This window comes from Westerdykella ornata (assembly GCF_010094085.1).
Source record: "Westerdykella ornata strain CBS 379.55 unplaced genomic scaffold EI97scaffold_24, whole genome shotgun sequence".
Lineage (NCBI taxonomy): Eukaryota > Fungi > Ascomycota > Dothideomycetes > Pleosporales > Sporormiaceae > Westerdykella > Westerdykella ornata.
In genome coordinates, this window is record NW_022986874.1 from 230,831 (window position 1) to 257,451 (window position 26,621).

General features: G+C 54.8%; 11 protein-coding genes across 11 annotated transcripts; 6 read left to right on the forward strand and 5 right to left on the reverse strand.

Annotated features, from left to right (window-relative positions):
* Positions 1-5: 5 nt before the first annotated feature.
* EI97DRAFT_435756 (uncharacterized protein) lies at positions 6-1,225 on the reverse strand. Its single transcript, XM_033798939.1, has 2 exons — positions 973-1,225; positions 6-441 (listed from the first exon to the last, which is right to left on the reverse strand). Exons 1-2 carry the CDS (start codon positions 1,160-1,162, stop codon positions 239-241), a joined length of 393 nt encoding a protein of 130 aa, XP_033651379.1. The 5' UTR covers positions 1,163-1,225; the 3' UTR covers positions 6-238.
* Positions 1,226-1,578: 353 nt separating this feature from the next.
* Positions 1,579-3,984, forward strand: EI97DRAFT_145950 (uncharacterized protein). The gene is made up of 5 exons (XM_033793235.1): positions 1,579-1,871; positions 1,929-2,153; positions 2,207-2,281; positions 2,361-3,012; positions 3,061-3,984. The coding sequence occupies exons 1-5, from the start codon at positions 1,745-1,747 to the stop codon at positions 3,887-3,889; spliced, it is 1,908 nt and encodes a 635-aa protein (XP_033651380.1). The 5' UTR covers positions 1,579-1,744; the 3' UTR covers positions 3,890-3,984.
* Positions 3,985-4,716, forward strand: EI97DRAFT_145951 (uncharacterized protein). The gene is made up of 2 exons (XM_033793236.1): positions 3,985-4,235; positions 4,300-4,716. The coding sequence occupies exons 1-2, from the start codon at positions 4,080-4,082 to the stop codon at positions 4,600-4,602; spliced, it is 459 nt and encodes a 152-aa protein (XP_033651381.1). The 5' UTR covers positions 3,985-4,079; the 3' UTR covers positions 4,603-4,716.
* Positions 4,717-5,167: 451 nt separating this feature from the next.
* On the reverse strand, positions 5,168-7,853 carry EI97DRAFT_435758 (WD40 repeat-like protein). Its single transcript, XM_033798940.1, has 8 exons — positions 7,331-7,853; positions 7,183-7,264; positions 6,823-7,124; positions 6,214-6,761; positions 5,694-6,158; positions 5,508-5,640; positions 5,363-5,438; positions 5,168-5,297 (listed from the first exon to the last, which is right to left on the reverse strand). The coding sequence occupies exons 1-8, from the start codon at positions 7,473-7,475 to the stop codon at positions 5,273-5,275; spliced, it is 1,776 nt and encodes a 591-aa protein (XP_033651382.1). The 5' UTR covers positions 7,476-7,853; the 3' UTR covers positions 5,168-5,272.
* Positions 7,854-9,361: 1,508 nt separating this feature from the next.
* On the forward strand, positions 9,362-12,085 carry EI97DRAFT_146030 (trehalose synthase (Ccg-9)). The gene is made up of 4 exons (XM_033793237.1): positions 9,362-9,701; positions 9,775-10,193; positions 10,250-10,525; positions 10,583-12,085. Exons 1-4 carry the CDS (start codon positions 9,537-9,539, stop codon positions 11,889-11,891), a joined length of 2,169 nt encoding a protein of 722 aa, XP_033651383.1. The 5' UTR covers positions 9,362-9,536; the 3' UTR covers positions 11,892-12,085.
* A 41-nt stretch (positions 12,086-12,126) lies between these two features.
* Positions 12,127-14,065, reverse strand: EI97DRAFT_423663 (uncharacterized protein). The gene is made up of 2 exons (XM_033797120.1): positions 12,645-14,065; positions 12,127-12,593 (listed from the first exon to the last, which is right to left on the reverse strand). The coding sequence occupies exons 1-2, from the start codon at positions 14,034-14,036 to the stop codon at positions 12,279-12,281; spliced, it is 1,707 nt and encodes a 568-aa protein (XP_033651384.1). The 5' UTR covers positions 14,037-14,065; the 3' UTR covers positions 12,127-12,278.
* Positions 14,066-14,251: 186 nt separating this feature from the next.
* EI97DRAFT_435761 (P-loop containing nucleoside triphosphate hydrolase protein) lies at positions 14,252-16,170 on the forward strand. Its single transcript, XM_033798941.1, has 6 exons — positions 14,252-14,418; positions 14,476-14,504; positions 14,558-14,572; positions 14,664-14,688; positions 14,746-15,177; positions 15,375-16,170. Exons 1-6 carry the CDS (start codon positions 14,390-14,392, stop codon positions 15,949-15,951), a joined length of 1,107 nt encoding a protein of 368 aa, XP_033651385.1. The 5' UTR covers positions 14,252-14,389; the 3' UTR covers positions 15,952-16,170.
* Positions 16,171-16,488: 318 nt separating this feature from the next.
* On the reverse strand, positions 16,489-18,443 carry EI97DRAFT_479970 (uncharacterized protein). The gene is made up of 2 exons (XM_033802016.1): positions 18,048-18,443; positions 16,489-17,890 (listed from the first exon to the last, which is right to left on the reverse strand). The coding sequence occupies exons 1-2, from the start codon at positions 18,161-18,163 to the stop codon at positions 16,681-16,683; spliced, it is 1,326 nt and encodes a 441-aa protein (XP_033651386.1). The 5' UTR covers positions 18,164-18,443; the 3' UTR covers positions 16,489-16,680.
* A 2,707-nt stretch (positions 18,444-21,150) lies between these two features.
* Positions 21,151-23,290, forward strand: EI97DRAFT_146210 (Brix-domain-containing protein). Its single transcript, XM_033793238.1, has 6 exons — positions 21,151-21,871; positions 21,924-22,186; positions 22,240-22,296; positions 22,348-22,385; positions 22,441-22,702; positions 22,756-23,290. The coding sequence occupies exons 1-6, from the start codon at positions 21,290-21,292 to the stop codon at positions 22,859-22,861; spliced, it is 1,308 nt and encodes a 435-aa protein (XP_033651387.1). The 5' UTR covers positions 21,151-21,289; the 3' UTR covers positions 22,862-23,290.
* A 429-nt stretch (positions 23,291-23,719) lies between these two features.
* EI97DRAFT_452132 (CAF1-domain-containing protein) lies at positions 23,720-25,404 on the reverse strand (the record flags this gene model as incomplete). Its single annotated transcript, XM_033800394.1, has 2 exons — positions 23,720-24,763; positions 24,949-25,404. 2 exons carry the CDS (start codon positions 25,402-25,404, stop codon positions 23,720-23,722), a joined length of 1,500 nt encoding a protein of 499 aa, XP_033651388.1.
* A 314-nt stretch (positions 25,405-25,718) lies between these two features.
* EI97DRAFT_435766 (uncharacterized protein) lies at positions 25,719-26,350 on the forward strand. The gene is made up of 3 exons (XM_033798942.1): positions 25,719-25,754; positions 25,820-25,915; positions 25,971-26,350. Exons 1-3 carry the CDS (start codon positions 25,741-25,743, stop codon positions 26,143-26,145), a joined length of 285 nt encoding a protein of 94 aa, XP_033651389.1. The 5' UTR covers positions 25,719-25,740; the 3' UTR covers positions 26,146-26,350.
* The last annotated feature ends 271 nt before the right edge of the window (positions 26,351-26,621 follow it).

Below are 26,621 nucleotides of genomic sequence, written 5' to 3' on the forward strand. Positions count from 1 at the left end.
TTTCAGTCAGATATTCATTCATTACATACACAGATAATGTGTCCATATGGACGTGGTATCATCCATAAGCCTTTCCAGGCAACAGAAATTCCCTTTCCCCCGAAAACAAGAACGCCATAAACATGCAATATCCGTGAAACACCATGCGGGAAGATCCCGCCCGAGGGACCGACGGAGTCAGCGGAAAAGCTACGCTGCCGATGCTCGAAAGACATGCGAGAATGCATTCACGTTGACCTCATTTCCTCGCCTTCTTGACCCTACTCTCCGAGAAGGGCTTCAGGGCACCCTTCCCCTTACTCTTGGGAAAGGCAATCGCATTCTTGGGTTTTTGCCTCCTCGCCTTCTTGACGCGATCCTTCCTCTTCGCCTGGGTCTTGGAGATGGAGGATGCGGCGGTCGTCTCGGCGGTCGCAGCGGCGGCCTCGTCGACTTCCATGACTAGAGAGCAAGAGAGACATGTTAGCCTAGGATCAAAACCATTTCAATCTCTCAGCTGTGTGGGTGCGAAGAGAAGGGATCGTAGCAGAGGAACAAGCAGATTGGAGTAGCGAGCAGCAGCAGCAGGAGTTGGGCAGAGCGAGCAGCACATGTTAGCTTATGATCACATCATGTCTCAGAAGCGATCGAAGCCGAGGGTGACGAGGTTGCGGCTCGGGAAGCCAAGAATGTCGGAAGAGACACCTAGGCTGAGGTAGAAACTTCGCTCGATGCGAGCCTCGCGTGAGCAGCGGGTTGGTGAAGCGTCGGCGTCGGGGGTAGTTAGGTATTTCGGAAGTCTGACAGACATTGGGAACAAACATTTGGGTAGATCTGCCTCATCCTCGGTGATGTCTGTGTCTGTGTCTGTGTCTGTGTCGGTGCCTGGTGCTGGTGCTGCTGCTGCTGCTAGTACTGGTGATGAGGAGGTTGATGATGTTGTTGAGCAGCTGGTGAATGGGAGAGTCCTCTGGGAATCGGGACTGCTCTCACCTTCTGCAGAGTCGCTTGAGTCGATTTCCATGTCTGATTTCTTGGGGGGCTCGGGCTTGGGTTGCTGGACGGCTTCGAGCAGTTTGGCGTGAAGTCGTTCGTTGCGGGCGGCTTCGGCAGGGCCGAAAACGCGGGCACGCAGCTTGGAGCGATTCGCCTTCTTGACGCTGGAGCGGAGACCTTTGGCCATTGTTGCTATTGTCGGTTCAAAAAGGCGTGCGATGAGGTGGAAGTGGAGTGTTCTACCTGGTGGTGAGGTTTGGGTGGGAAAAGAATTCGGCAGAGGTGGCGACTTCCTCCGTAGTGTGGTCCGTGCGTCTGTCTCTCGAGGGACGACGCCATGACTTTGCGACCACCACCAGGCCTCGAGAGTGAGTGAGAAGCCCTGCAGAGGGGTGAAAGGCTTCCCACCTTCCCACCTTCCCACGGGCGTCGCCTGAGCTAATCTAGCCTCCTCCGCGATTACCAGCGCGACAAGTTGCACCGGACTTGCAGGCCCGTTTGCTCGCTCCAAAGCCTGAGCTGTCTCCGTTCATCCCGATATACCAGAAGTTGCCGTCCAACGACCACCGCCCGAGTTGCGAAACGTCTCCTTCGCCTTCACCTCCCGTCCGCTTCCTCACTCTTCCTCCTCCACCGCCCAGCGTCGCCAATGTCTCCGGCACCTCACTCCGCCTGGTAGCTCCCCCGCCTCGCGCACAACTACCACCCACCACTCTCACCAACCTGCTCCTGCCGACTACCAGACGTTCGCCCTGTCACGACTTCCAATATGGACCCAGCTCCTCTAATCGCCCGCTCCAAGACGCTCATCAACAACGACCTCAGGAGGATTTGCAAGGAGGAGGGTCTGGTTCAGTCTGGCAACAAGCCCCAGCTTCAAGCCCGCGTTATAGATCGTATGTCACACTGCCCTATCCACTCGACCTTCACTCACTTACATCTTCCCTCTTTAGTCATCACATCGGCAATATCTCGCGGAGACACGGATGCCATCCAGCGACTCAGATACCGCCTGAACAATCACGGCGAGGCGCCGCCCTCGTCCGGCACCTCAGCCACGCCTGCAGCTCCGAGCCTCTCCAACTCGTCCGTCTCCCACACCGTCTACGCAGACATGGGTGGTGGCTATAGGAGTGGCTATGGTGCGCCTATACAGCAGCCAGTAGGCCTAGGTCGGTGTGAGTATCAAAGCGTATGAACGTATATTGGAACCGACGCTGACTAGAGATAGCGGCATTCAGCATCTTCAAGAGCTCCCCTTTCTACGAGATACAGGATCCGGTCCTGCGAGACGTATGCTTAGACCGTGAGTGCGCCGCTTTTTCATTCTCCAGAGTGCTCTTACACATGTCATTCAGCATCCCCGAGCTTACAAATCGCATCAGCTTCACCTACCCATAGACAGTCGCTGTCTCGCCCGCTCATATTGTCACCCGAGATCTGTGATCGCATGAGACGAGATCCCACGCTGAAGCTCTACCTTTTTGCATACGTGGATCAGGCTCTCTCGAATTATGCGCTTCATGACATCGCATTCCCCCCTCAGCTGGAAGTGAAGGTGAACAACGACGAGGTCAGGTCCAACTTTAAAGGTCTCAAGAACAAGCCCGGAACGACGCGGCCAGCTGATATCACGGACCTTGTGCGCAAATCTCCGCCAGGTTATAAGAACACCTTGACGGTCACTTGGGCACTCACACAGAAGAAGTACTTCTTCTTCGTGTATCTCGTCAGAAAGTTTTCCGTGGGAGAGCTGGCCAAAAAGATCACACAACGGAACGTCATCACGAAGCAATCTGTACTCGCAGAAATGCGGAGGAAAGCAGATGACCCCGATCTACAAGTCGGCTCCGTCAACATGAAGCTCAAGGACCCGGTGTCCACCCTGCGCATCACCATCCCCTGCCGGTCGACCGTCTGCAATCATTCTCAGTGCTTCGATGCGGAGTCCTTCCTGCAGCTGCAAGAGCAAGCCCCGACATGGGTGTGCCCCATTTGCAACAAGACAGTATCCTTCGAAGCTCTTGCAGTAGACCAGTAAGTCCGACGGTTGAGAGTTGTGCTGTACCGCTAACGCCTAGAAAGATATTTCCAGGAGATCCTGCAGCAGGTGCCTCGTAGTACAGAACAAGTAACCATTGAACCCGACGGTCGGTGGTCCTACGGCGATGCCGCTTCTAAGAATACGCCGAGCAGAGCAGGCACCGCAGCTACAAATGGCACATCGCAGCACTATGATAGTGACGACGACCTCATCGACATCACCGACCACCGCATCTCGGCAATCAAAAGAGAAGACGCAGTGCCCACCCCGCAGTCACTCAACAACATTTCCCCGATGCCCTCGCGCGAAGCGTCGTCCGCCCCACGACCGGGCAGCAAACGCAAATCCGAGGTCATTGACCTGACGCTGAGTGATGATGAGGAGCCTCCGAGGCCGGCAAAGAAGGTATCGTACAATAATAGCTACACCCCCGCAAACACCACCACCCCTAATAACACCCGGCCCATTGTCGACCGCACTCTTGCCGCCTCTTCTGCGGGCTTGAGAGGAGGATATCATACCACGCCGAGTTATCTGGGCACTTCCACTACTACTACCCCTTCCGCTTCTTCCGCCCCTGTTGCACATATGCGTCCCCCTTCTTTCTCTTCATCTTCTTCTTTGCGGCCAAGCGGCCCTTCGAGCAATGGATTGCGGTTGGACCGGCCGCCGCCCCGGCAGCCTCAGCCGCTCCCATCGTCACTGCACCATTATACCCCATCCTCATCTTCTTCTTCTTTGTCGTATAGGGGAGGGCAGCCTCCCCCGTCGCATCCACCGCCTCCGCAGCAGTCATCGTATAGGAATGGCTACGCGGCCGGGCAGGCGGGGTCGGCGGCGTATCCGGCATATTTGGGGAGTTCGCCTTGATGAGATGATGATTACGTTTCTCTTGCCCATTCCTCTTCGATGTTCCCCGGCTGTTCTAACTTGTACGTTTTTGTTGCTTTGGAAAAGACGGATGAAACCGCTTTTTGTTGTACGATGAGAGATGGAACTGGGAGAATGCTGGAAATGAGGTGGCACGTCTCCCGTCTCCCACCTCCACCTCCTCCCCTGCATGCACACACACACACACACACACACACACACACACACGAACGAACGGCCTCTTGTCTTCTTTGTTATGACCTTACTAATGCGGATTCGGACTAGTAGACTCGAAGAGGCAGCAGCAGCAGTGGGAGCAGCACGCTTGGCAATGACGAGTCGTCGAGTGGGAGTAGTGCTTTGAGGGTGACGAGGGGCAGGGGGAGGGTCGGGGGAAGAAGGAGCGCGAGGAGTGGGAGCAGTGGTGTGTCTTGACGGTGGTGGTGGGAGCGAGTGGTTTCGCTCATGTGGTGGAGGAGGGGTCGAGGAGGTGGAGGGAGTACCGGGATGAGCGAGTGAGTGGGGGGGTTGAGATTTCAGAGGGTAGTAAGGAAAAAGAAGGGATTGACCATCTGACTGGAGTTTTTCAAAGGAAGGATGGGAAAGGGAAGGAAAGGATTTACAAGGCAAGGGACATGGGCGTGTTCCTTGTGAAAACGTCGGATGTCTCCTTTTCGGGCTGCGTGCGTGCGTGCTATGTGCACGTGAGATGAGCGTGGAAGTTATACCTACGCCCCTCTAGTTATGGTGGGACGAGCTGGATTGGATTGGATTGGTCCTGCGGTGGAATGGATGGATGGATGGGAGGGCGGATAAAATGCATCTTTGCATCTATGCATCATGGCATGGCATGGCGTGGTATACTGGATGGGTCCATTGCTTGCTGGGATCGGCATCATCGCTTCTTCCAGCTCTCTCTCTCTGGTGGCGTACGTGATGTATGTCCTCACTCGCTCTGCGCCATCAGGCAGGGGAAAGAAAGAAAAGAAGGAATGGGGAGGCATTCACGGGAATAGATATCCAACCTGAAAACCCCGAGTCGAGAGTTTACTCAATCCCTCAAACCACCACTGAATCAACTCCCCAGAAACCTGCTATTTTAATAAGAATAAAGACAACATTCGCATTGCATGGGGGATATAACCAAAAACCCAAGATATCCTTTGTTTCCCACCTCTTGATATCGCACACACAGACACAGACACACACATACAGATCCCCCCATTTTCTCCCCCCAACCCAAATCCCCAATCCCCGCTTTACCCTAATAATAAAAAAGCAAATCTCCATTCCGACCGTCGTCTGCATTCAAGAGAAGATCCCCCTTCACTCCGCCCTTAACATCGTGAGCATCCAATGGCCTCCACGTCTAAGGGACCCCTCCTAAGGTCCCGTATACCTCGAGAATCTGGCGGAAAAGGGAGAGTCAGTCATGGACGAGGACCTCGTGTAGAAAAAAGGTCCACCACATACCTCCAGATTCGGGCGCGCATGTCTCCGCTGCCCGTCGCGAAAAGGCCTCCATTCGGGCTGGGTGCGACCGAGATGACTATAACAGAAATACATTAGCCTCTGGCATTGATTTACGCCCCCCCAAACAAAGCAACAACGGGCTTACCGGAATTCTTATGTCCTTGGAGCATGAGCTGCGCGACTCCAGTATGCGGATCCCAGAACTGGACTCCGCGATCCTTGGAACCGCTCATGACCCAGTCACCGCCCGGAGTGAGTGCGACACTCAGAACGTAGTCCTGGATAGAAAGGTCAGCGGGGGCGGGTAATGTCTCCAGGAAGAAAGCTTTACCTTGTGGCCTCGGAAGGTGCGGATGCACTTGCCGGTCGGCTGAGCGCCTGGCATCATGCGAGGAGTTGACAGCTCCCACATCTTGATCGTCATATCCAAACTGCCGCTGACCAACTTAGTCCCATCCGGCGAGAAGGCCACCGAGTAGACGCTGTCCTTGTGGCCGTCCTCGCCCTCGAGACGGACGACGAGCTGGCCGGTGTTGATGTCCCAGACGCGCACGCTCTTATCCAGAGACCCGGCGGCGACAAGACGGTTGTCCGGCGAGATTGCGACAGTGGTCACGCCATCTTCTATGTGGAACGTGACCACGTTCTGGTTAGTGTCCAAATCCCAGAGACGCACACTCCTATCTCCACTCCCAGACGCAATCAGCCTCCCGTTGCGAGCGAAATCCAGGCTGTAAATATCCTGCTCGTGACCAGTGAAGGTATGCTTGATGCTCCGTGTTGCGATATCCCACACCTGCGCTGACAGTCAGTGACACACTCGGACAAGCGGAGCGGAACAGGTGACATACACGAATGACCTTGTCTTCGGCTCCCGTGGCAAGGTAACCACCGTTGGGACTGAAACAGACGCTCCTGATGTACAGGTCGCCATCCTCCTGGGCGTTCCCATCCTGCAAGTGAGCCACGGCCATGCCCGTCTCCACATCGTAAATCTCGGCTGAGCGATTGCAGCCGGTGGCTACAAACCTGCCATCCATGCTGAAGCGGACGCAGCACACGACGCTCTGGTGGGGGAGGTTGTGGACCAGATCAACGTCCAGGACGCGACGAGTAGAGGGGTTGAATACGGCAAACCAGTCATTACTCTCCTTCTTGAGGTTGTCCGGCAGCTGGTCCAGGTCCAGATCGGCCAGTGTGTTGGTCTGATTCAACGGGGCCTGAGCCGGAGCCATTAGCGAATTTGGGGGCTGATGAGAAGGAGTTGGGCGTGCAACCTGGGGAGAGGGTGGATAGGGGGCAGCAGTGTTTTGCTGAGGAGTAGCAGGCCCAGGCGGGCCGCCTCGAGGGCCGGCACGCCTGCCTCCTGGAGAGGCAGTCTGTTGCGGCGGGTATCCTCCTGATGGAATGGTCAGAGTCTATGCTTGCCAGCGGAGAAAAGGGCCGACGAATTTGCTCACCATTGACGGCGGGGGCGGCTGGGTAGCCGCTGAAATTCTGAGGAGGACCAGGGGCCGCGTTCAAGCTGGGTGGTGGTTGATTCATATGCGGCGGTAGCCCCTGAGGAGGCTCTTGTTGAGGAAGAGGAGCGAGGCCCGGACCTCCTTGGGATGCGCCGCCCTGCATGATGCCCCCGAAGAGATTTTGTCCGTGACCAATGGTGGGCGGCGGGGGCTGAGGGGGCCCGTGGTGCGAAGGCTGGCTCGGGGGACCGCCGCGGGCCTCCAGTTCCCTCCGTAAACGATCGATCTCATCTTCGTAGCTGTGGGACGGTCAGATGATATTCGAGAACACGGTCTTGTGGAACCGAGGAGACGAACGTTTTCTTTGCCTGGTTATGCTGAGTCTCAATACCGTAGATTTTCTGCCTGATGAGCTCCAAGTCCTGAATATGGCGAGCGACTGTCCACACAGGTCTGGTCAGCTAGTGTCTCGACTGAAAATGGCTGGGATGGAGGATCGACCTACGCTGTGTCTCGAGCTCGGCGCTGCGTGCTTGCTCACTCTCGTACTCGGCGCGTAGGTCGTTGAGCAGCTGCTCTAGGCGCTGATTGGGGGCAGGGCCTTGGCCGGGTTGGAGAGGCACACGTGGAGGGGCGTAGCCGTGATTCATTATTGCTGATGGGGGGTGCGGACGCGTCGTGGTGATGTGGTGCGGGGGAAGAGATGGATCTGAAAAGGCGCCGGGAGACTACGGGGTTGTGCGAAAACGTCTCTGGCGACAACGGCAGACAAGGAGCGGTCGAAGGTCGGGAGGAATGGGATTAAAGGCGCGAAGTGGAGGGAGGTTGGAGGTCAGGCACGAGGCTGAGGCCCAGCGAAAGTACCCACTATGGCGCTTGGACGGGATGCGCCTCAGCCGGGACAGTATCAGTTGGTGCGGGATGAGGTCGGAAGAATGTAGTGAATAGCTGGAATGACGGCGGACGGGTCGACTGGCGGAGGAGAGTGAAGATAGCAGGCAGGTGGCAGGAGGTGGTGGTGAGGAAGAAGGTTGTGAGAGGAAGCTTTTGGGGCGTCGGTCGCGCTTGGGCCGCTTTGGGTCGCTTCTGACAGGGCAAGGGACGGAAGGCGCCTTTGGAGATGGCGCTAGGCTGGAGAGGGCTAGACTGGGGCACTTTTGTGCGATGGGATGGGAAGGAGCGAAACAGTGGGGTTGCCAAGCAAGACCGCCAAGCCAAGTTTTCCTGGGCCGAGACCTGCCACAGCATACCTGAGCACGGATTGCATAGATTACAGCATGGAGACCCTTCCGACAACCTTGCTATACCACCGCTATCACGACAGGATACCCACAGCCAGACCATCAAGTACTGTGTTAAAAAGTCACGATTGTTTATCCGTCCACCGACAATTCCTGGGTCAGACAACTACACATATTTACGGTCCCAGTCATCGCACGTGGTCATCGTTCCGGACTTGTAGCCTTACCACCAGACTGTGGCCAATCAATCAATCACTTCGTAACTTCGGTAACTTCAGCTACCTGCTGGCCGTTGTGGGTGTGGGCGCATATCCTGTGTTTGTACTCTGTACCACAGCACACTGTGGTAGTGGCTGCAAGGTAGATTGACATGGATGCAGGTCACGGGTGACAGTACTCCAGTTCAATGTTTGTCATTTGCTGGGAACTCTCAGGTATTGTGTAGACGTAGCAGTACGAACTTTTCGCCATGTTAGAAACGCATGCCATGTACAGAGATAAAACAGCTCCGCACACATGTCTGCCCTTATACACCTGCACGTCCTGGTTCCTACTGTGTAGGGTTAGTCATCTGTATTGGTGTTTACACAGTAAAAGTGGTTATGTCAAGTTCTCTCCTCGCTACAAGTATGCTCAGCTACCGGGATCCGTTAGGCGGTTTATTTACTGGTCCATATGCTATCAAGTATGTACTCCGTATTATATGATTTTACATAGTGTATGGCCATGATGACATCTAGCGCAGTACTGGTAGGGATAGCTTCAACCCACCCTCCGACCGCAACCTGATTCCCCAATCTCTCCCCGAATCCTCACCTCATCATTCCCGTTTGACGCAACCCCCCGTATTCGCTGCACGACGGATCCGCATCGCAGTTCATCAGTTTCCATCTTGAGATGTCTGGCCACGAGCATACCCGCCTCCCCGCCGTCTCCTCCACCGACCACCGACCCTGGGTGACGAACCCGCAGCTGGTGACGTCTATGTGTTCCCACGATGCTCGACCGCCCACCACTCTCTCGCCACCGCGAAGCAGCCCTCGCCCAACGACCAATTATTCGCCTTTCCCTCAAAGGGCATTCACAGTCCGCTGCACTGCGTGCCTTCACCGCACCCATTGCATGATGTCATGCGACCCGAATTTTCCTTTCCCCTTGAATGTCCCTACGCGTGACAAGATCCCTCCGCCATCTCTATATTTACCGCCCCTCCAAGGGCTCCACCAACACCACAGAGCTCTCTTTCAAGGCCTTAGCATTTCCTATTCAGGCGACCCCCCATCATTCCAGCCCATTGTGAAGCTCCAGCTCGCTTCCACCCGCTGACCCGCTCTTTACACTTCTTCGATAGAAACGAACGTCCTCAGCTCCAGCTCCCACCGCCTGCCTACTACCCACATACCGCAGTAGAGCGCCGATAGAAAGCCGCACAGCTCCCTACCCCTCCGCAACCCCCTCGACCAACATACCATGGCAGCTGCCGCCGCTGTACACCCGCACACATCGCAGACACTACAGGTCCCCAAGCCCCGCCCGGCCTTGGTCCGGAGGAGGACCCGCGAGTCCTTTCAGGCGCAGACGTCGATCCACCGCGTGAGGACCACAGAGCAGGAGGGTCTTCCCGTTGGCGTCAGTGTACGTTGCCTTTGTTTTCTTTCTTGCCTTGCCTTCCCTTATCCCTCGCCGCTCCCGCTGACCCCGTCCGCAGAGCCTCTTTCTTGGCATCGCAATCACCGAAAACGACAACAACGGCGAGAAGCTGTTTGACGTGGGCTTCGCGACCCACGATGGTACCTACTCCAACGACTTTGCCATCTGGGAGATCGGCGGCAAAATCTCCCCCCTCAACGACGACCCTGAGATTCGCGGTCTGGAGATCGCCAACCACCTCGTCGCCGAGATTGACAAGTATCGAAGGAAGCATCTCTGCAAGTTTCTGGGCGCCGGCCTGACAACGAAGCTGGTCCGTTACTCTCCAAAGCTTCCCTCCATGCTATGGAGGGAGTTGGACATTGTGCCCTTTGTCATCCACAAAGAGAGGCCTTCCCACGTGGCCACCAAGAACCGCTCTGCCGCCCATATGACGGTCGACGAGGAAGCCGACTCCATGGCCAGGACCTGCTTGACGTAAGATGGAGTCTCCCAGTACACCTGGCCTCGCAATCGCTGACCCGTCCTGTTAGCATGTACGGCCCCAACAGCCAACCGCGGCTGTCCATCGGGTACCGCAACGAAGTCGAAGTCGACAACGGAGGGATAGCACAAATCACCCACCACGACGACTACGTGGAAACGGTGAGTGCCGAGACATGGCTGGCGACCAACCATTTTGCCCATTCCCTCGCGAAGAAGGAGGTGAGGATCGCTTTCTTCAACAGCACTCCGCAGGGTGGAGGTGTGGCTCTCATGAGGCACGCCCTGCTCCGTTTCCTGGCCAAGATCGATGTGGATGCGCGATGGTAAGTTCAAGCATGCATATGGAGCCGTCACCTCCTCGCAGAAGCTCACAACGTCAGGTACGTGCCCCGGCCCAAGCCCGAGGTCTTCCGCATCACCAAGAACAACCACAACATCCTCCAGGGCGTCGCCGACCCCAACCTTCGCCTGGACGCCCAACAGATTGCTCACCTGGATGAGTGGTGCCAGGCCAATGCCGACCAATTCTGGACCTCCGAAGGCGGCCCTCTCGCGCCCATCTCCCAGGGCGGCGCCCATGTCGTCATCATCGATGACCCCCAAATGCCCAAATTGGTCCAGATCGCGAAGAAGATGGACCCCAACCGACCCGTCATCTTCCGCAGCCACATCCAGGTCCGCGGCGACCTCGCAGACACCGAAGGCTCCCCGACCTGGGAAGTCTGGAACTGGGTCTGGGAGCGCATCAAGGACGCCGATGTCTTCATCAGCCACCCCGTGCGCGAATTCGTCCCCTCCAACGTCAACGTTCCGCGCGTGGGCTACATGCCAGCCACGACCGACTGGCTGGACGGCCTGAACAAGAAACTGGCAAATTGGGATATGCAGTATTACCTGCGGGAATTCGAAGCCGAGCGCTTCAAGGTCCGCATGAAGCAGCTGGCCTACCCTCAGCGCCAATACATTGTGCAAATCGCGCGCTTCGACCCCGCGAAGGGCATCCCCGATGTGTTGGCGGCGTACGCCGAGTTCAGACGACAGTACATGGTAGGCAAGGACGTCGACGACATTCCCCAACTCGTCATCGCAGGACATGGCGCCATCGATGACCCGGACGCGACCATCATCTACGACCAAACGCTCTCGCTGCTCGAGGACCTCTACCCGGATCTCATCGAAGATGTAGTCGTCATGCGCCTAGGCCCGTCTGACCAGATGCTCAACGCACTCATGTCGTGCGCGCACGTGGCGCTCCAGCTCTCTACACGCGAGGGATTCGAAGTAAAGGTCTCGGAAGCCCTGCACAAGGGCATCCCTATTATTGCGACTAAAGCCGGCGGTATCCACTTGCAAGTTGAGCACGGGAAATCGGGCTTCCTCGTTGAGCCGGGCGACTCGAGCGCTGTAGCCAAGTACCTGCATGAATTGTTCACGGATCAACAGCTGTATGACGACATGTCGTCGTATGCGGAGGAGCACGTGAGCGACGAGGTCAGCACGGTAGGGAATGCGCTCTGCTGGCTGTATCTGGCGGATATGCTGCATGCGGGCAAGGAGGTGCTGCCGCATTCGAGGTGGATCAACGACATGGCGAGGGAAGAGGCGGGCCTGCAGTACAGGGCCGAGGAGACGAGGTTGCCGCGGAGTGAGCAGTTGGTGCTTGACCAGAGGGGGAAGGGGAATTCATAGAGGGAAGTGAAGTGATGATGATGCACTGGATGGATTGCATGCCGTTGGTGCTAGCATGTGCCTGCATTGTGCACGACAAGACTTTGCTATTACTCGATTTGCCGATCGAGGTTTTTGATCTTTCTTCTCCTCTCCTTTGGCCTACTGCGTTCAAGATATTTTGGTGTTGGTGAGCGTGTTGATTAAGCGATGCGAACATGTCACTCTCTGGCGATGGACCATGAAGCTACGAAATGGAAATATTGCATATTGACGGGGTTTGATATCATGTACTACTGACTCCTCTTTGCTCCGCCGAAGAGACTTTACTATTAGATGGAGGTGGTGGGGTGTGAGGGTTGCTCGATCTGAGAGAGAGGGAGAGGGACATGGGCTACATTCCCCAGCCTACCACGCAAACCCACTCATCCACCACCGCTCACCCGAATGCCACCACACCATGCCTCTTCCTGCATCCCCATTCCAACGTCCTCTCCCCCAACACCACACCCCATCCCCCTCGACGCCCCAACCCAACAAACCACGAAACAACGACACGGGCACCGGCTCGAACAACCACACGCCACTCGTAGCGAAATCGTCGCACAGCAGAGGTCCCGTGAGGTAGAACCACGCATGCACATACAACCACCTGCATACCCTCTTCCATGCCCTAGGTACATGTACATGTACATGTACATGCCCGCCACGGCGGCTCTCCGTCTTCGTCTTCGTCCCCGTCGCGCAGAGCCTCCTCACAGCCCTTCCCACCACCGCCTCAACACCCAACCCAACAGGCTGCAAGACGAAAAACAGCATCGCCCGACCCACGGGCCTCGTCCTTCCCGCCGCCGTAAAGCTACCCGCCGCATGCAAGACGCCCGAGAGCGCGAAGGCGACGACGACGCGGACGAAGCGGGCCTTGCGTGAACGCTGCTGCCATCCCCACAAGGCGACGAGTTTGCGCCCGGGGGCATCGAAGGCAAAGCGGAAGGTTTGGTGCCACCACTGGCCCCACCAACCGGCTACACCGCGGTCGAGGACGAGGGAGTAGGGGCCGAAGGTGGGTGGGTACATCCAGGGTTGTGAGGCGCGGGTGCCGGTGCTGCTGCTGAGGAGGCCGCAGAAGAGGAGGGGTGAGAGGGAGAAGAGGGTTTGCAGGGTGTATTGGATGGTTAGTTGGGTTAGGGCTAGGCGGTAGGTGCGGAGGAGGATGGGAGGGAGGGTGGGGAGGTAGGAGGGTGCAGGGGAGGAGAGGTGGCCCCAGAAGTAGGGGTCGTGGTTCATGAGGGTTTTGAGGGCGTCGATGATGAGGTAGCCTGTTAGGAAGAGTTTGAGGTTTTGCAGGAGGAGGGTGCGGCGGGTGAGGACTGGTGTGGGTGGGTGACGGGGATTGTGGGATCGATGGTGGTGGTGGTGGTGCGAGATGTGGGAGGGGGATGGATGGGGTTTGTAGTCGATGAATGGCGCGGTGAGTTGGGCCTGGATGAAGGACGGCGGGGGAGGTATGCTGGCAGGTCTCCAATTCCAGCCTACGCCGCGGAAGTTGCTGAAGATGTCGAGGACCCAGTTGAGTCGTTGGCGGAAGTCGTGGGTAGGATACGACTGCCAGAAATACTCTTTTTGCTGACCAGAAATAGTACCTTTCAGTTCCCGAGAGTGTCCATTTCCGATGTTCTCGGCAGTTTCGTCTGCTGTGGAATCGAGTACATGGTCGTGAGAACCATTCGCCTGTGCACTTCCCGTCTCATCTCCCTCCCTTTCATTCTCCAGCACCCTGCTCCTCCTCTCGATCCTCTTAAACTCTGTCTGGGCATCGTGAACCACCAAGATCGTCCCCACCCAAATGACACCCCACGACGAAACCACCCCTACGCCAAACGCCGGCGCCATACCTCTTGCTTTCGTACCCGCGATCGTATACGTGGAGAATGCCGCCATCCACGCCCATACAAGGAACCTGGCACGGCGCAACCACGGCCGGTCGCGGTGCGGAATCAGAAGATACAATATGGCCACCAAAGTGCCCAGCGAGGCGAATGGATATGTAAATGGGGTACATGTGCCCGCTCGTACGCACTCATCGTATTGGCGATGGTAGTAAGCGGTTACGTCGTGGTGGGAGTGGAGTTGGTGCCAGGGCGGTTCTGGAGCCCATGGCGACATGTTGTTGCAATTGCTGTGTGGGAATGTTGGAGGACATCACGAAGACAAAGTCTCAAGGCGAGATAGGGGCCACGGTGGCGCTGTAAGCAAATCGAAGTTGGGGTTTTTTTTTCCTTTTTGGAGTACAGGAGTGGATGACGAGGTGTAAGCGGCGTCGGGATCGGAGTGGCTGAAGAGCGCTAAGCTGGATACAGTGATAGCGCGGGAGAGCTCAACACCATGCCACTTCCATCGACCTGTTAGTTATAGTGGGGATTTCAATTCGACGACGGACGCTGCATGCTGTGAATTCCTCGCTCGCTGAACTCAGGACGATTCTGTAAGAGATTTGTTTGTGGGAGAAAACAGCCAAGATGGTGAACATTACAGATAAGATCAAGGAGTAAGGAAGGAAACATTCAAAAGTCTGCACTGTGCCAAGCACTCACACACCCCGCAGGATTGAGGAGGAGATGCGAAGGACGCAGAGTAGGTCTTCTTCTTTTAGACTTGTAGAGGCTTCTGCTGACTTGTATGGACAGAGAACAAGGCCACAGGTACGGCCGTCCTATCCTATTTCCTCGGATCCATTCCTCCCACTTCACCCATTCGATATCACGTGCGCTGACCCTTCACCACCCGACACAGAATACCACCTTGGTCTCCTAAAAGGGTAATTTTTGATTGCACTCATCCCGTCTTATTAAGAGTGCCGACTTACTCTGGACAGCAAACTCGCCCGCCTCCGCGCCCAGCTCCTCGAGCCCGCCCCGGGCGCCGGCTCCGGCGGCGGCGCGGGCTTCGACGTCTCCAAAAGCGGCGACGCGCGCATCGCCCTCGTCGGCTTCCCCTCGGTCGGCAAATCCACCTTCCTGTCCAAAATCACAAAGACCAAGTCCGAGGTCGCCGCCTATGCGTTCACGACGCTGACGGCGATCCCCGGTGTGCTTGAGTATGGGGGCGCCGAGATTCAGATCCTGGATCTGCCGGGGATTATCGAGGGTGCGGCCGAGGGGAAGGGGAGGGGGAGGCAGGTGATTAGTGCGGCGAAAACGAGCGATTTGATTCTGATGGTGTTGGATGCGACCAAGAAGGCGGAGCAGAGGAGGTTGTTGGAGCAGGAGTTGGAGGCCGTGGGGATTCGGTTGAATAAGGAGCCTCCGTGAGTATTTTTTTTTTTTTTTATCACTCCTTCAACTGGCTTTGAATTCGTTTGGCCTCTTGGTTCACCTCCTCTGCTTTTCATACCGAGTTTATTGTCAGGTGGCTGTTTCTATTCCTCCTCTACTCCATCCCGAGGTCGGGTTCAAAGCTCTTCCACATTTCCAATATCCCCCTTCCTCTGCTAACCCCACCCAGCAACATCTACCTCAAGCCCAAAAAAGCCGGCGGCATGAAAATCACCTTCCAATGCCCGCCCAAACACCTCGACGAGAAGATGCTCTACAACATCCTGCGCGACTACAAGCTGCTCAACTGCGAGGTCCTGGTGCGCGATGAAAACGCCACCGTCGACGACTTCATCGACGTCATCATGAAGGACCACCGCAAGTACATCAAGTGCCTGTACGTCTACAACAAGATCGACGCCGTCTCGCTGCCTTTCCTCGACAGCCTGGCGCGCGAGCCGCATACCGCCGTCATGAGCTGCGAGTTGGATCTTGGGGTGGAGGATGTGGTCGAGCGGTGTTGGCAGGAGTTGAGGTTGATGAGGGTGTATACGAAGAGGAAGGGCGTCGATCCGGATTTCAGCGAGGCCCTGATTGTGAGGCAAGGGAGTACGATTGAGGATGTGTGCGATCAGATTCATAGGACGTTGAAGGAAACGTTCAAGTATGCGCTTGTGTGGGGCGCCAGCGCGAGGCATGTGCCGCAGAGGGTCGGGTTGGGCCATGTAGTTGCCGATGAGGATGTGGTGAGTATTGTGGCCAAGTAGGGTGTGGAGAGGATGTGAGGCAGGGAAAGAATTTTTCTATATCTACTGGGACTCGTTCATGAGATGCCTCCCGCCAAATGCATTCCACTCCCTGGGCTCTGTGGATTATACAACGCCCCCAGTCGTGTCAAGCCCGGAATATTATAACGTTCATCCCTTTCGTACGGGGAAGACACCGCCATCGCAAACCTACGATATGAATCTGCATATGAACCCTCCTCTCAATATCTCAAGTTCTCATACAAGTCAGATCCAGCAATCTATATGCTTTGACTTCGATCGGGATTTTTCTCTTCGTAGAGAACATAGTAACCACCCGTCTCCTCTACAGATTTCCATCATGTTACCTACTGTGTTCCTCACCCGACGACCTGGGAGCGAACCCTGTATATTGTCGTCATCCACGTAGCACATAGACTAAATTGCACAATGGGCCAATACTAGGTAGGTGCAGTGTGATGAAAGTACGGGCGCTGACTCCTTGTATGTACTATGATATGATAATTGAGATTTCGAACTGTTCGAAGATTTAAAACCTCGTGAAATCCTTCGCAGGATTTGAATAATGATTTATCATTCTGATGCGCAGCTCATCTCGTCGTCAAATATGCTCAAGAAATCTATCCCAATGCCCATGTCCAAACTCCCTGCTCCATCGTCCGACTACAAACCCCAGATAGCATCAATAACGCCCTTCAAAATAACGCCCTCCAATCCTCATCATCCATCCTAACCCCCCGGCTTCCTCCCCACCACCCACCTAAACCCCGCACACCATCCCTTAAGCTTAACATCCATCCCACCCTCCCCCTCTCCACCCTTCCACTCCAAAATCTCCCCCTTCGCCACCTCAATCTGCTCCCTGACCTCCTCTTCTCCCCACACCCTCTCTCGATCACCCCACTTCGTCGCCAACCTCAACACATGCGCCTCCAGACTCTCCATCAAAACGACAAGGAACATCTTCCCCAAACGCCTCTGCTCTTCATCCTCCGGCCACTGTCCCACAGGCACATTGACATAAGCCGTGGTGCGCACGTCCTTGAACCCCGCGTCCTCCAGGAACGTCCTGTGCATGTAGAAGAGCCCCAGCGGCCGTCCGGCTTTGAACGACGCTTCCATCATCGTGAGGAACAGTCTACGGACTGTGGGGAGGTGGTACGTCGTAGTGCTATCTTCTTGAGCGACACCTCGGTTTAGTAGGTCCGGGGGTAGCACTTCGTAATCGGCAACCTCGACGTACCCACCGGGACGCAGATTCTTGTAGATCTCGGCGTAGACTTCGTCCCAGTAGCCAAAGGCGCCTTTCATGTTGCGGAGATGGATGAGATCAAAGGGGGAGCTGAAGTTCCAGCCCGGTCGGAGTTCGGATTCGAGGACGGAGGGTTCATGGGAGGTAGAAGGGGAGGAGGCTTCAGGACTGTCGCGGTGGGACTGTGTTTGCGGTTGAAGTGGAGGTTGGGAGTTTTGGCGCCTCGCTCGAGAGGGCGCTTCTATCTCCGTGGGATTGCGGTGCGTGACATCGTGCAGGAGATCGTATTGCTCCAGCCTCAAAGTCAGATCGTCGACGTCGGTATCGACGCCCCATACATCGAGGTCGTCAAGCTCCCAGATTACCCTGTTGGCTTCGGTGTCCGCTTCGCCGAGATCCCAGACCGCCATGTCGATGCCAACCACTTCGAGGTGGGGGTACTGTTTAGCCATGGCGACTGCCCAGTCCCCTGGGCCGGTTCCTAGGTCAAGAACCCGCCTGGTATGGTGTGTAATGGGTGTTGTAGTAAGCTTTCCCTTCAGAGCGTGAAGAAAGACTTGGTGTTGAATGGCCAGGCGGTCTTGCTCTGCCTGGTCGCATGGCAGAAAATAAATTTCGTTGGCATATGTGCGGCCATTTTCCGTCACGAATTCCAGATCTTCTGATCGCAGAGTGCGAGTCGAAATACTGTCGGCATGCCGTGTCAGCACAGTGGAGGATGGAGGTGACTTAGGGCCACTCGGATACCATGCGATACAAAACAGCAACAGACCAAAAAGCAACCTTTCTGTGAAACAAGAAGGAACAAAAGGTAGAACACGTCGAACAAACAAGGACTTCTTACATTGATCCTTCAGGTGTTGTGGAGGTGTCTGATGCCGTGCGTGAGCGCTGTGAGGGCTTGTGAACTGCGGCTGTGTCACCTGAGTCGTCGGGTTTTGGTGGCTGGTCCACGTCCATGGCTCTGGGTCAAGGGAATTATCAAACGGGTAGAAGCGAGGTGACGAACGAATTCGGGACCTTTCGCCACCTTAGATATGGACAATCTTGCTGGGGCAATTGCCATGCCCGGGTGCGGTCTTCCGGCTGAGCTGGCACCCCCTCTCGTCTCCCGTGAAATGAGCTGTTGCTTTTGGCTGTTGAACGTTGCGGGATTTGAGCACTGAGTCCGTCATTGGTGGTGTGCCAGCATGGTTCACACAGAGTGAGCCGGGCGTCTGTATGAATGAGGCGCGGAACAGCACCTAAGAATTGGCACCGTACACAGCGTCTCACCGAAGCACCAGTGTATCCGGAGAGCTGGTGCCCACCAATTGTCTGTGTCTTCCGTACGCTCCAACGCGGCTGTCTCAACAATTGCAAGTGTGGAGGAGGATGGAACAGTGACGTGAGGCCATTGCTCCCTTCCACTCATTCACCCAACCTATGGGAAGAAAATTCAGAGCTCGAACTAGGCAGCCATCTTTAAAGTCAACTTCGGAATTGGTTGAGAAAGCCTCCGGTCGCTTATCTGTGTGCAGATGGCCAAATGCAAGGAGGCCAAAGCCCTTCGGCGTTACCTACACCGCAATGCGAAAATCCAGGCGGTTCCTCTCTTATTAGATAACATCAGCCTTGACCAAGCTAACGCTAGAGTGCAGAGACTGCGTGCAGGGGCGAGGTGGAGTATACCCGACCAAACCAGCAGAAAGCTCAATTGGCAACCCGTGCGCCAGGTCACCCAGGTCGAGGAACCAGAAATCAATGCCGAATGCAGGCCACCACAGTCTCCGCTAGGCGCAAGATGAAATAAAGAAATGAACCAGCTCTGGCGGTGTGAGCGCTCCGATTGCTACTCTGCAGAGTAACGCCAGGGTAAAAGCAATATCCAGCACTTCAATCAGAGCCCGGCAGAACAGAACAAAGTTTCTGCGTGTCCACTGTGTACGGAACGGGAGGCTGACGGGATCCAAAGCGGTCCTGAGAAAGGCCTTGCATATATTGCAAGGGACCCAATTGGCCGGAACCGCGGTTCAAGGTTGTCCTTAGAGGGCGGAATAGAAGAAAAGGAATTTCGAGCAAGTTGAGGACTTGTCTACCGACTTGAAAGAAGGCAACCGTTCCGCAAGCCCATAGTTGAAGAAGCCAACAGTTTCCAATTGACCTCGTCTGTCTGGTCGCGATGGCACCACCGCAGATGACTAGGGAAAAATCCCGGTGGCAGCAAGACACGGAGCGAATCATTTGCTCGCCAAACAAGCGTGCATGTCGTGGAGGAAAAGGAATCACCTGTGTACTCCGTAGCAAGCGCTGCAAACTCGGGCCACGCGGTTCGCCAGCTGTTCAACCTGAGTGATGCATAAACAAAGTGGAGTGCAGCGGCAAAGCGCTCGACAGGTCGGAGGGTGTGCTGGGTATCATGCGACATGCCGCTGTCAAACCCCTGCACCGGATCTCGTCCGTTACGGCGGGCCACGTCGTCCTTGTCTTGGATGTTGAAGCACATCCTTTCCTTAGGATCGACCCAATGGGATTGGGATGAACGACTGCTGCAGACCTCTGCTGAAGGAATCAGGAGGAGTCTGTATGCAGTCAGCCGCCTTGCCGTTGTGCTTGAGGCCAATGAACGCCAGATGCACACTTTAGAGAGTGAGTACCTTTTCTAGTCAGTCCTTCGCATCTGTTCCCGCTCGTCGGTCTCCCCGCAGATGATGAGACATATGCGGGAGTGGGATGGGGTCCGACGGGCTCGTTTGACATCTACCTCTCTGAGCTCGTGCTGCCCTATCGCCCAAACCCTAGCATAAGACTCTGATACAGAGGATTACTGACCCTTATGGCGAGACCGAACGATTGACGAAGCAGTGTTCGTCTAAACTTGGCGGCACCCTGATGGTCTACCGCTTCTTTTTGTTCAACAACTGCCTGTGACAAAAGTTGGGTAACGGACCACAGACTGGCACGGTTTCACACGCGATCCATGTGCTGTCGTTGGCGGGGTTCTGTGCAACGAAGTTACGCGTTTCCTCGTAATGCTCGATCCGATGGTTGACGCGTGTGTAGGCGGTATCGACAACCATGGCAGGTGGTTGAAATAAGGTTTCTCGGTAATCACTCGTTGGGAGGCGCGATACGTTGGCCTACCTCTCGTTTGGAACCTTTCGGCGAACGTCCCTCCAAGGTCGGGCTCCTCAGATTGATCGATGTAAGTTAGTACGTTAATGCAAGTACAACCAACACTGTGATGGAAGGGGTGCCAGTCATGCGTGAGACTTCCGTCAATACGCCTTGCTTCCCAAACGACAAATTGGAGATAAAATCAAAATCGGAAAGAGATGCGAGCCGAGTAGTGCCAATGTCTTAGCATTGCAATGTCGGCGCTTTGCAAGACTTCATCGCGGGTTCTCCAGACTGGAAGTCGAGAGCCTGCGACAGAATAGGCTATCCTTTAGCTACGCCAGCACCGTTGGCCCTGACTGGGTTGGATTGTGCCCCAGAGTGGGCATGTGAACGTGACAGTGAACGCTCCAGGCAATTGATGCAGTACGGCGTTGCAAGATAGAAGTTCAGAATGCTATCGAGAAGAGTGACAACTAGAGACCCTAGCCAAGTCCGCTCAGTCAAAAGTGTGGCACAGAAACATCTCTTTCAGAGAGTTGCGTAAACCATAGAAACCGACTGGCATGGTAGCTCTAGTGGAGATGGTAGAGGTTTCGGAGGCTTTAGCGATTCGGGACAACCTTGGAGAGAATGCACGAGGGGATCAGCGTCTGTATTGCGGCCACAATATGGTGAGCTTCCGGCCCTGTAGTACAGCCCAGGATCAGCGTGCAAAAAGCGTTTGTTCTCATGTCGCACTCCGTTCAAGATGAGATGAACCCTCGATGGGGGACGGGAGATCGGCAGCGCCAAGACTCCCCTCGGAGGGTAGAATTGCCGTTCCGCCAAAATTTCCTGAAGACGGCAACCGCCTAAGACGTCAAGACATGCTCCGCAGATATTCATTTTGCACTGTTCAATCTATCGCTAGAGGAGACAACGTACCATACGCATACAGGCACAGTCGCGCTACTCTAAGGAAGGAATCTCACCTATATACGATTGCCCATGGCGAAGCCCTCCAGCATGCCAGCGGGCATCAAGCCCAAGAATAAGCTCCGCCGACAGGCCGCCTATCTCGCTATTCGGAAAGCGAGAGAGTCCGCGAAACGCGACGAGCGCTTCAAGCGCAAGCGGGAGGAAGCGAAAGCTCCGGAGTTGCGCGAAGAACGTCTTGCAAGGAATATACCCGCGACCATTGATAGCAAAAGGACATGGGACGAACAAATTGGCGACGAGGAGGATGCGTTAGGTCTTGCCGTGGACGTTGAGAGGCTTGCGAAGAAGAGAAAGCTGGAGCAGGAAGCGGCAGAAAGGGCAGAAAATGGAGAAGAACAGGATGGAGAGGAAGGGACATTGGCAAAGTTGAAGAGGCGGGACCAGGAAGACGCTGAGGCTTCCGAAGATGAGGAGGAGGAAGAGCACGACAGCATGCTGGACTCGGACTCAGAAGACGAAGGAGGATTTGGCTCTGAATCAGATTCTGAAGCAGAGCGGTCAAAGTCAAAACGAAAACCAGAGCCGCCGAAGCGCGCAGCGAGTCCGGCGGCATCCACAGCGACTAACCTAGAGCTCTCTCCCGAATTTCTTGTACGTTCAAGGTCGTCTGATCATGCTCTTTGAAGTGCTAATGTGCGCTTAGAAACAAAAATTCCCAGCCTTGTTCGATCCGCCCGCGGAACCTAAAATCCTCGTAACCACGTCAATAAACTCAACGCTTCACCACGAAGCACAAATAGTCGCGTCTTTCCTCCCCAACAGCACATATATCCGGAGAAGCGCTCACGCCCATGCGCACAAATACTCCGTCCGAGAAATAGCGCAGTTTGCCACGAACCGCGGATATTCGTCTTTGGTAATCCTGATGGAAGACCAGAAGAAGCCTGCGGGTCTGGACGTCGTAACGTACGTGTTACTTCTGGCTTATATCTGGTGTTTCCTTGAGCTAACCTTATTAGTCTGCCATCAGGTCCGCATTTTCACTTCACAATCACGAACTGGGTAGAGGGCAAGAAGTGAGTCCTATTTTGTTCTCGATATAAGCCCAAATACTGACACATCGGTAGACTGCCTGGTCATGGAAACCCCACAGGCCATATTCCAGGTTAGTAGATTCGTCCGCTCTTACATTTGGCTCTAGCTAACTGTTTTTCTCCCAGAACTCATCTTGAATAACTTCAAAACTCCGTTGGGTATGCTGACAGCATACCTCTTCAAATCCCTCTGGCCTGCAACACCCCAGATCGAGGGTCGGACGGTCATCACACTCCACAATCAGCGAGATTACATCTTCTTCCGACAGCACAGATACATTTTCCGCGAGAAGAGGGCTACGGAGAAATCCATCGTCGGCACAGATGGCAAAATCGTCAAAGGCGTCGAGGATATCAAGGCCGGTCTGCAGGAGCTAGGCCCGAGATTGTGAGTTTACAGATATATTCGCTGAATTATTCTACAGGACTAATAAGACGCAGTACTCTGAAGCTCAGGAGAATAGACCGAGGCATCCAGTTCAAGAGCGGGCAGGAATGGCAATGGAAGTCCAAGATGGAGAAGCAGAGGACAAGGTTCAATATGTAGGGGGTAGAACTTGGAGATGCAAGCACCAAATGCAGCAAAATACCCAATGTCCGTCATGCCGCTGCTATTTCCTATCATCTCGCCAACAATGTGAGTCTGTTAGGACATAGTGTGACTCGATAGGTTTCTCCTGATGCCTCAACTCCAGCGCCAACTCTCGCAATCAACATCACAACCAGCTTCTCTCTCTGCATTTCTGGAACCCCAAACCCTTGCTGCATATTTCCTATAACTACAAGGAACTCAGTCAAACTCTGTCCTCCCGCACGCTCCCAGAATCACACATGGGAAGCCTCGGTATGTTCGTCAAATGCAATCGCTCGTGAACATTGCAGCACTGGGACTCTCAATCTCTGTGGTACAACGCTTAACGCCCTACTTCCAGAAAAGAAAAAGCGCTAGCAGGCCAACCAAGCACGTAAAAGCAGAAGGAAAATTGCAGTATCCACGTACAATACAATACATCATCTAGCAACGCTCAGCAAAAAACTCCATCCCATGGCCCTCTCCACCAGCACCCCCATCCTTCCCCTTACCTATCCCCCCGACCTAACCTACCTGTTCCCTTTCCGCTAACCTATCCATAACCTACAAAAACAGAAACGCCTGGAAAATGCAACGGGAATGGCTGGTGTAGATGGTAGGTCGGACCCGGGATGGATTAACAGGTAAAACGATTCCGTTCCATTTTGTGAAAGAATATCAAACAGGGTATTCGTGACGGCGGAAAGACCAGACCGCCCAACGCCGAAGATATGGGGTATATGCCGGACAAGGACCTGAGACGGAGTCGTGATGCAGACTGAGATAGGGGCGGTATAACGACCCTCCAGCGTACTACGTACAAGGGAGAAGGGTTTACTTGCCGCCGTACCTAAACTCACCAAACGCACCGGTTGCTCCCGGTGTCATCATGCCGCTGTGCTGTCCGGGCCCAGGTGTGGATGCTAGACCTGCAGGATGGCTTGTCGGCGTGCTTGGTCCATCGCCCCTATGCCCGTGATACATCATTCCTCCATTCATGCCCGGATACCCGCCAAGGCTCTGCTGGTTATGAGCCAGGACTGCAGCTTGGGCCGTAGCGCTGGCAGGTGGGCCTACTCCCGTAAGGCCCCACATCTGTCCGTTCATTTCCTCGGGAATCTCGCCGTTGAAGACTTTCTTCTTCAGTTCCCAGAAGACGCTTCCGGTCAGCCACGCATCAGAGCCAGCCGTGTGCGAAGTACCAATACGAGGGCAACCAAGTTCATCGGCCAGATCCTGGAGGCCCGACTTCGTTCCGAGGTTGTTCAATATGTTTGTCGCCTGTGCCCCGATAACGCCCCGGCGGACGAGATTGGTGGCATGCCGCCACAGGTACTTCACATCCAGCAACCTAGGAAAGTATATCTGCACCAGTTTGCGGTAGGCTTCCTCATCCGTAGGCAATGGTCGGCAACTCAAGAGCTTGATTAAGTAGGCGAAATCATAACCCGAATGGAACGAAACCCAGTTGACGTTATCCATGAGAACGAGCCCAGATGTCGTCAGGAGCGAGCCAAACTCTTCCGGATCGATACCCTGCGTAGGGAATTTCTCGAAGTCCGCACCCGATTTCTTCAGAAGTTGAATAGACTCCTCGTTGTACATGTCCTCCTGGAGATTGAATTTGAAGTTGAAAGTCCAGGTACAAGGGCAAACGACGATCTTGTTTGCATAGTGCTGCAAAGCTTTTGGTTGGTAGCTCAGCTCGGACGCATCAAGGTGAGGAGGGGGTACCTCGCCCTCAATGTTAAATAATGTAATCCCGAGTTGTATGATTTTGAGAATGTCAACGTTACACCGTACGGTCTGGTAATGATAAGAAGCTTTTGTCTGAAAATCTCCGATGGGTCTTGCGATCACGCCGGGGAATTCGGTATCCTAGATGAACTCTTAGCACGCTGGTCCTCAGGTTAAGCGTACCGTGATATTAGACGGAGGTTCTATAACTACCAAGATTTCCAAGAATAGTCTCGAGCCGCCATTTGCGACTGCCTTGAAGAGATGAGAAAGCCTCCAACGAAAAATGCAATGAAATCCACAGGTTGACGAGGGAGAATACTGACCATACTAATGTAAGGATACTGCTCGACTAAAGAGCGTAAGAGGTCCATCTCTTGATGCAGGTTTGTCCGCCATACTTCGCGTATACGCTGCCCCAGTCCTTTCCCACCATCCTGTCCTCGGGCGATATTCGCTTCGTGCAATTGTCCGCCCTGTTGGAACCTTAGGCGCGCCTCGTGGCCATCTAGTCCCGTGCCGGCGCCCAGGCCTGCTGCAGCTCCCAAAGCAGCACCGGCCATACTGCCTCCTATGCCCGCATTAGACTGGAAACCCGCTGGATTGTGTCCGAATACGTTCATATTATTCGCAGGGTTGTTGGGGGCGAATGCGGGGTGTTGAAGGTTATGCTGGTGTTGTTGCTGCGGTATATGGGGCCCACCCTGCTGTAGGGGTCCGGATAGGTGCGCAAATGGATTCGACAGGTTATGGCCGGGAAACCGGCCTCCTTGCGGTGGCATATTGCGATGCTATCGGCGATGGTACAGGGAGCAGTCGGAGCGCATTCGAGGAAAGGGTCAATGCCCGGAGAAGTTGAACGGTCGGTTATCCACTTGCGGAAACGGTTTATGGAATGGGGTTTGAGTGTATTGATACGGGTCGAGTCGGTTTCTAGGCGGGGGAGGTCGTGGATACTATGAAGAGGGGAGCGAGGTGTTGAGGGAGGGTGAAGATCTATTGACGCCGTTGGGTTGGGCCAAGCTCCGTGCCAAGGCTCTCGCGAAACCGAGCTCATAGATATGCGGGAGACGTTCACAGTTGACGCAGCGGTCCGACTCTCTTCCACACAGCTCATTATGCGGCCAACAAGGTGAGTTCACGCCGATCGTGAATTACATTGCTTTCAATGGTACTCTCACGACTGACACCGGCTAGAATTCGTCTGGCAGGGCGCCCCTCCATCACGGGCTTTGACCCCAAGAAGCTGGCTGCAGCATCGAAGAATGCGAAAGGAGACCCCTGGGCACGATAGTACGAGTGACCTGTTTTTATCCAAGGTTCGAGCATCACATTGACGGGATATCAGCGAAGCGTGGCGATATACAGGCCCTTTCACGAGGTGGAACCGCTTCAAGGGCTCCTTCCCCGGCCTAGGCATTGCGACTGTGGCTTTCGGCGTGTACCTAGTCGCGGAACAACTTTTCTTCAAAGATGATCACCATGGACACGACGTACAGGGCGGGCATACGCATATATCGTAAAAGGGAGAGGGTCGATATCTGAAAGACACTGTGCTGAAATGCTGTATACATATAGTTCATCCATTCGATGGTGAGGGAAATAAGCATGCATAACTTTACTACACGTCAGTGCCAGTAGTACGGTCTTCTCGACGCATCAGAACATGGGCTTGGAAACAACAATGCACAAGAAGCTTCATCTCTATTGGAGCATTACCAGCGAGCTTCTGGTTTCATTCCTACGTACTAGAACTGACGACCTGCTACTAGCCTACCGGATATAACTCATGGACAGAATGTAGTCCGAAAGCTACATTCCATGCACGCATTTGTTTCAAGCCAATGAATAGATGTGCTTCGATTACAATCAAAAATGAGACTCAACACGCCGCGACCGTGGAAAAAAGGAAGCCGCCATTTTTAGAGTGGAAAACCTAGCGTCACCCTTCCAGGAGCATCCGAGGAACTCCAGTCATAGGTAACGGTTTCTACTTCAC

Bases quoted from the DNA above. Each gene is read 5' to 3' on its own strand.
- EI97DRAFT_435758 (XM_033798940.1), bottom strand. From the start codon at position 7,475: ATGAATCACGGCTACGCCCCTCCACGTGTGCCTCTCCAACCCGGCCAA. The intron at 6,762-6,822 runs GTGAGCAAATTC...CCATTCCATCAG, and splicing joins AGCCGCCCCCGCCGTCAATG to GAGGATACCCGCCGCAACAG. The intron at 6,159-6,213 runs GTATGTCACCTG...CTGTCAGCGCAG, and splicing joins CCGAAGACAAGGTCATTCGT to GTGTGGGATATCGCAACACG.
- EI97DRAFT_423663 (XM_033797120.1), bottom strand. From the start codon at position 14,036: ATGTCGCCATGGGCTCCAGAACCGCCCTGGCACCAACTCCACTCCCAC. The intron at 12,594-12,644 runs GTGGTGGGAAGG...ACGAAGACGAAG, and splicing joins TTGGGTTGGGTGTTGAGGCG to ACGGAGAGCCGCCGTGGCGG.
- EI97DRAFT_145950 (XM_033793235.1), top strand. From the start codon at position 1,745: ATGGACCCAGCTCCTCTAATCGCCCGCTCCAAGACGCTCATCAACAAC. The intron at 2,154-2,206 runs GTGAGTATCAAA...GACTAGAGATAG, and splicing joins GCCAGTAGGCCTAGGTCGGT to CGGCATTCAGCATCTTCAAG. The intron at 2,282-2,360 runs GTGAGTGCGCCG...AAATCGCATCAG, and splicing joins GCGAGACGTATGCTTAGACC to CTTCACCTACCCATAGACAG.
- EI97DRAFT_435766 (XM_033798942.1), top strand. The intron at 25,916-25,970 runs GTACGAGTGACC...ACGGGATATCAG, and splicing joins GGAGACCCCTGGGCACGATA to CGAAGCGTGGCGATATACAG.
- EI97DRAFT_435756 (XM_033798939.1), bottom strand. From the start codon at position 1,162: ATGGCCAAAGGTCTCCGCTCCAGCGTCAAGAAGGCGAATCGCTCCAAG. The intron at 442-972 runs GTGAGAGCAGTC...CTTGCTCTCTAG, and splicing joins CTCAAGCGACTCTGCAGAAG to TCATGGAAGTCGACGAGGCC.
- EI97DRAFT_145951 (XM_033793236.1), top strand. From the start codon at position 4,080: ATGCACACACACACACACACACACACACACACACACACGAACGAACGG. The intron at 4,236-4,299 runs GTGGGAGTAGTG...AAGGAGCGCGAG, and splicing joins TGGCAATGACGAGTCGTCGA to GAGTGGGAGCAGTGGTGTGT.
- EI97DRAFT_146210 (XM_033793238.1), top strand. From the start codon at position 21,290: ATGGCGAAGCCCTCCAGCATGCCAGCGGGCATCAAGCCCAAGAATAAG. The intron at 22,297-22,347 runs GTGAGTCCTATT...ACACATCGGTAG, and splicing joins AACTGGGTAGAGGGCAAGAA to ACTGCCTGGTCATGGAAACC. The intron at 22,703-22,755 runs GTGAGTTTACAG...AATAAGACGCAG, and splicing joins CAGGAGCTAGGCCCGAGATT to TACTCTGAAGCTCAGGAGAA.
- EI97DRAFT_435761 (XM_033798941.1), top strand. From the start codon at position 14,390: ATGGTGAACATTACAGATAAGATCAAGGA. The intron at 14,419-14,475 runs GTAAGGAAGGAA...CACACCCCGCAG, and splicing joins ATTACAGATAAGATCAAGGA to GATTGAGGAGGAGATGCGAA. The intron at 15,178-15,374 runs GTGAGTATTTTT...AACCCCACCCAG, and splicing joins CGGTTGAATAAGGAGCCTCC to CAACATCTACCTCAAGCCCA.
- EI97DRAFT_479970 (XM_033802016.1), bottom strand. From the start codon at position 18,163: ATGGACGTGGACCAGCCACCAAAACCCGACGACTCAGGTGACACAGCC. The intron at 17,891-18,047 runs GTAAGAAGTCCT...GCATGCCGACAG, and splicing joins ACAACACCTGAAGGATCAAT to TATTTCGACTCGCACTCTGC.
- EI97DRAFT_146030 (XM_033793237.1), top strand. From the start codon at position 9,537: ATGGCAGCTGCCGCCGCTGTACACCCGCACACATCGCAGACACTACAG. The intron at 10,194-10,249 runs GTAAGATGGAGT...CCGTCCTGTTAG, and splicing joins ATGGCCAGGACCTGCTTGAC to CATGTACGGCCCCAACAGCC. The intron at 10,526-10,582 runs GTAAGTTCAAGC...TCACAACGTCAG, and splicing joins ATCGATGTGGATGCGCGATG to GTACGTGCCCCGGCCCAAGC.